A 6000-nucleotide genomic window follows, 5' to 3' on the forward strand; every position below is an offset into this window, starting at 1 on the left:
GTCGTTACCGGGTTTACAGAAGCAGTGCACTCGTGAGCCGCTGACGGCGCAGGCGGCGGCGTGGCTGCGCTGCGGGCCGGGGCAGGGGCACGGCGCACAGCCGCTCTCCGGGCTGCCGTAGTAGCCGTCCGCGCAGCGCTCGCACTGCGGGCCGGCGGTGTTGTTGCTGCAGTTCTGTTACACACGTAATTTTATATTGCTTTGTTCATATTTTTAGCCTAACAGCAAATAACAAATTGTAAGTACGATTTCAAGCTACCATGCAGTGTCCTGTGTTAGGGTGGCAGGCGGAGGCGCGACCACGGCAGTTGCAGGGTTCGGCGGCGCCGTCGAGGCGGATGACGACAGTGCCGGACACGTGCATAACGCGGGGGGAGCTGCTCGGCATCCAGAAGCCCACGGCGGGCAGCTGGCACGAGGCGGCGTCGTAGCCGCGCGGACAGTCGCAGCGCTCGACGCCGGGGGCGGCCGCGCCGCGCGCCACGCCCGCCACCGCCGTCTCCAGCGACGCCGACAGCAGCAGCACGTGCACGGGGTCGGCGCGGGCGGGCGCGCGTGTGCTGGCTCGCAGCAGCACGCGCCGCACGTCCTGCAGCACCAGCATGAGCGCGCTGCGAGAGGCGCCCGCGCCTCGGCCGCGCACCGTCCACAGCGACTCGTGCAGACGCACCGCGTGCGTGCCGTTCACTGCTGGCACGCGCTATAAGAAACGATTACTTGTTAAAACCACTGCAATTAACCCATCAAGCTGCATAAGCTCACCGGTGAGCGAGACACAATTAATTACACACAAATAATTTCCCCCGTTTTATCACATTTTCCTCTATTTCTCCACTTCTGTATGTCAATATAGCCTAACCTAACACTGAAAGAATTTTACAAATCGGACCAGTAGTTCCTGAGATAACACGAAAACAAACAAACAAACTCTTTCGCTTTATAATATTAGCACAGAGTATAGGATATTTATATTTAAAAAAAAAACATTACATTAAATCAATCGCGTCCGCTTACCTGGTAGTAATCCAAAATGAGGTGAGCTCCGTATATACTGACTAGAGGGAACTTCATGAGCGTGTGACCAGGCAGGGGCTCGCCGCCCTCCTCCTCGACGCGGAAGCGCAGGGCGCCGCCGTAGGACAGCAGGTGGTCGCCCAGGAACAGCTCGCCCAGCTCCACGTACACGGGCACGGCCGGCCGCGGCACCGCGATCGTCGCGTCCGGCGACCGCGCCTGCACCGCCAGCTGAGACTCCGCCTCCACCTGACATACGCATACCTTCACGTTTCTATACAAGTTCGATGCTAAGTCGAGATTATACAGGATGCAATTAAATTCCTGCCAAATTTTTTCCAGGGCTTAGGTATTATTAGGAGAGTCTATTTAACAAAAAAAAATTGGGTGTTATATTTTTTTTATTAACATATTTTATCCCATTTTAAATCGTTGCAGAACGGTCACTCGCGGCGCGAGGGAATGAGAGCGGGTTACGCGGGGGGAGGCGCGTTTTTAGGATAACTTTAGGAAGCTATTTTTCAACATTTTAGTACTGAGTGATTATAATAGTAAAAATACGTGTATTTTTATATTTGACAAGGATCAATATATCAAAATTTGGCAGGAAGGTTTAATTGCACCCAGTGTACAGATAGCTGTTGTTGACTGAGAGAAGTTACTTCATGAAAAACGAGTTTAATCATTTTTGAGTATAGTTTTAAATACTCTCATCGGACGTACTGTGGTGACGGCTTCTCCTCGCAGCAGCTTGAGGTGGACGGGCGCGGAGGCGTGCAGCGCGGCGCGCGTGACGTCGGCCTGCGTGCAGCGCGCGCTCCGCCCGAAGCAGAAGCATGCCGTGCAGCCCGCCGGGTTGTCCTCCGCCAGACCGAACGTCCCCTCCAGGCACGAGTCGCACTTCTCACCCACCACGTTCTCCTGCAAAAATAAATTATTGGTAACTCTTTTTCATCGAATTTCACATTAATTCAATCTGTTGTATTTTTAGGTGATCAACGCTTCAAACTTCGTTTATTTCAGAAACTTTACCTTGCAGAGGCACTGGCCAGCCTGGTCGCAAGGGCAGACGCCGTCCTTGCAGCCGCGCGTGCCGGCGGGGACACAGTTGCAGGGTCGGCAGCGCGGCCCGAAGTGTCCGGGGGCGCAGCCCTCGCACGCCAGCCCCGCCCACCCCGCGCGGCAGCGGCACTGACCGGTCACCGCGTCGCACGTGTCTGGACGAGAAAAAATAGTCAAAGTAGAAAAGTACTGAACAAAAGAATATTTAAGCTTGGCTATGAAAGTGTTTGCATTTATCTTTATGTTTACTTCAGTTTGTTATGTTTACTTTACTTCAGCTGAAAACCTACAGACTATAATTGTGATAAAAAAAAATCTAGAGATCTGTTACTAGGTACAGCTGATTACAAAATTTTTATTTTAGAACCCACAAAATATATCCAAGACCCATATAACATTTGAAAGTAATTGCATTACATTTGCATAATGCTCAACGCCGTCACGTTATAGCGCCATAACTTACGTATCTGGGTCGCGACTCGCGAGTTTCAGCGGTGACAAACTCAGTCGCAGTTACACGACACTCGAAAGTGTCGCTGTGAACTTTATTGTTATTGCAATCCGAAATATCTAACTGCGATGAACTGAATTCCTGGTCTAGAATCCAGTCGTTTGCAAAGTAATATTATAATTTTCAACACCCAAGATGCACGTACACGCCACCTAATGATTATATTTGACTTTAGTTTAATAAAGATTTGACAGATATGTAGTCTGTCTCAGAGTGCGGCCGATATAAAATATTTTCGTGCCTACCCGACACAGCGCCAGGCCCGCACGCGCAGGGCACGCAGGCGTGTCCGCGCCGCCAGTAGCCGCGCGCGCACAGCGTGCAGTTGGGCCCGCGCGCCCGCCCCGCGCACACGCACCGCCCCGTCGCCGCCGAGCACACGCGCCCCTCCGGACATGCGGGGCACTCTGGAATATACATCAAATTGGTAGAGAAAAATTTGATGAACAACTTAATATTTTATGCGTTCAACACTGCTTGTTAGTCCCCACATTATCGATGATTCGAGAAATTCTGAAAAAATTTGATTCAAATTTACTCAGAAATAAAACATTTTTTATTTATTTTTATTTATTCGGTTTTTTGCTAATTTCAATCCCCAAGCAAATCGTTAGCACCACAAAATCAAAGAACTAAAGAGGAAGCAGTGGTGCCTTTAGTTCTTTAGTACTAACTACCGACGATTTGATATTACTAAAGGGATTGTCAATGCCAGTAAGGCCTTTGAACAGCTGGGGGACAGCACAGACTCATGTAAAAATATTTTTTGAACGGGCTTTGGCCCACCACAAATACTCTCTCTCTCCTGTGTCGCCAGGATCGACAGAGAACCTTGAAAACCCTTTGATATGATCTCAGGGAGAAAAAATAGTGAATACTGCATAGATACTGACGCAGGCATCCCGTGGGCCCGAAGCCGTAGTACCCGGGCAGGCAGGTGTCGCAGCGCGCGCCGCCCACGCCGGCCGCGCACGCGCACGCGCCGCTCACCGGGTCGCACGCCGCCGCGCCCGCGCCGCACGCGCACCGCCGGCACCCGCCCAGCTCCAGACCCCAGTAGCCTTCCTGAATATAAACGAATAAGTTAGACACTTAGACATTATGAATTATTCCCATTTATAAAAAATATTTATAAAGCGTATTACAGGGTCTGCCTGTTTGTGTCTGGCAAGTTGAAAAGGGCGTATGACAGACGATGATAGCACACCTTAAAATACGCTGCGAGTTGCGTCGTGTGTATTAGCTGTAGTTATAATAATATGTAAACATAAACGGCAATTCGCACATTTGTGTGCAAATACAGTTTTCCTGTACAAATATTGGTGCTATAAATAAGGTTTTACTTTCTATTTGGAGTCTCAGCCCGGTGCATTATGCAAATGCAGTTCGGTGCTGGAAATGTCGGGGCATTTGTACAGTATCGTGGATCGGGAGCGAGGGTACTTTGTTGCGGTACTTAACTTTAATTGTTGTTAACTTTCACTGTGGACCAGCGGATTGCTAGTAACAGTTGTAGATTTACGCAATTATTTATTAATTATTCTGGTATCATTAAATATACTTTGTCGACTATGAATAAACTATAACGTGAATTCCAATTTCCAACGCAAACGTCTAGTGCTTAGTAAACAGACGTTTAAGAATGGATTATTCGCAAAATATCTTTAATGCAGCCGATTTTTTTATCTCATAAAGACCTTGGAAGCAAAGATTTATTCAGGATGAATTGCCATCGGTCATTGAACTATTCTGGTCTGAGTTATTAAAACTGTAGCCAAATTGCATATCAATTGTGAATAGCTCGTCGACGACTGCGGGCCAAGTGTCAGAGGTGGCATAGCGTGGCGTGTGAGGAATTACAACACGACGAACAATGCAGGCGCCGGCGCTCGTCTACACTATTATACAATTCGTATTGAAGTTAGAGTGGAAAGAATATATTAGTATGAAGACGTAGATGAGGAGGCATGCGGAACGTGGCCGCAAATACGTTTTGTGTATCAGAAGTAAAAATTATAGTTTTCTATACAGCTCGCTCCTTTTTTTTTTTGATGCGCAGGGGAAACCCATCATGGGTGCCCCGGGTTTGGGATGTGCCTCAGTTAGCTGAAGTACAGCTCGCTCCTGTGCCACTGTTGGCCAGTACGACTTAAATATGCCACTAAGGATCATAGAGATAAGGACTTTTATTTTTTCGCAAGGAATTATTTCACAGTTTTGCGCAAGAGTTAGTACTGGAGTGAAGATAAAGATAATAGTAATTGACTCAATATTATGACTTTCAAGATAGAATCTACAAACCTTCAAAAAGAGAGCATATTCCGTCTTAAAAGCAAAACCGCTCCTGCAGCTCTTCTGATGTTGCGAGTGTCCACGGTAGTTGCTTTCCATCAGGTGACCCGTTCCCTTATTTTATAAAAAAAAATATGTGGTTACCTCGCAGGTGTCGCAGGCGCGGCCGGTGACGTGCGGGCGGCAGCGGCACTGCCCGCTGCGGATGTCGCATGCGTTGCCCTCCGCGCCCGCTGCCGAACAGTTGCACCCTGGAACAATAAAACATGCCATTTCAACTCATCGTTAAGATAAAAATGTTCAATGGGAATTAAAGTTAAGGATCTATAAAGGTTGGCCTAAAGTAAAGTAACCTAATTTTCACTTGCTTTTAGTCAGACTTTACTTGCTTTCATACACGTTGTTCTCTAGGTACATACTGTTTCGAGCTACTCAAGGATACCTTAGACAGTATTTCATAACTTTTGCTTATCACCTGCAAAAGTTTATGCCAACATCAGCATACAAATCGATATCCACTCTCGTTTTTATCTGCAGTCAACATGCAGTACATTAGCACACAAATACCGTGTCGCCCATTCAGGAGATAAACCTGAGCTTGTTGCGACAGGCCGCACGATATACTACATTCCAAGTTATTCTCCCCCTGCTAGGACCTTTATGGCATTGACATAAGGATCAAAATATCATCCAGATAGACTGAACGGAGGGTACAAATGAAGCGATGTCGTCTGTCAGGCCCAGACCCGGTGAGGCGGTGAGCACTAAGCGCGCCCGGCCCTAGTCGTAGAGCTTGTAGTACATTAGCGGGCAGATAAGACGCAGATAACCGCCGGTTACCGTTCCGCTCACTTAACCACAGATAACCTTAATTAAAATCAGCATTCTAAACGGACGGTTAAACCGTGTTCGGCTTGTACTAGTGCTGCACGACTCGCGATAGCGCCTGCTGTCTTGTGACTTGTAATAAACGCTACTTCAACTTGATGTGATGCCTATTATTTTGGAATACTTGTTAAAGTAATTGAGATAATTTTCTAATTCATATATATTATATAATCGAAAACGTATATATAATTAATTATGTACTTAAATTTGTGATCTGTGCTTTTATGAAACTT

The 6000-nt window shown here is 47.5% G+C and overlaps 1 protein-coding gene across 1 annotated transcript in view; it reads right to left on the reverse strand.

Moving 5' to 3' along the window:
• The window catches only part of LOC121733339 (laminin subunit alpha-3-like), a 28176-nt gene extending 23024 nt beyond the window's left edge, over positions 1-5152 (reverse strand). The window contains exons 1-8 of the mRNA XM_042123558.1: positions 5024-5152; positions 3481-3652; positions 2833-2994; positions 2047-2231; positions 1738-1935; positions 1015-1263; positions 260-700; positions 9-174 (exon numbers count right to left, since the gene is read on the reverse strand). Coding sequence (XP_041979492.1) covers positions 9-174; positions 260-700; positions 1015-1263; positions 1738-1935; positions 2047-2231; positions 2833-2994; positions 3481-3652; positions 5024-5152 — 1702 coding nt within the window. The remainder of the gene's footprint in view (positions 1-8; positions 175-259; positions 701-1014; positions 1264-1737; positions 1936-2046; positions 2232-2832; positions 2995-3480; positions 3653-5023) is intronic.
• Positions 5153-6000: the final 848 nt, after the last annotated feature.

The sequence above is a fragment of the Aricia agestis genome, chromosome 1 (genome assembly GCF_905147365.1).
Source record: "Aricia agestis chromosome 1, ilAriAges1.1, whole genome shotgun sequence".
In the NCBI taxonomy this organism is placed as follows: Eukaryota; Metazoa; Arthropoda; class Insecta; order Lepidoptera; family Lycaenidae; genus Aricia; species Aricia agestis.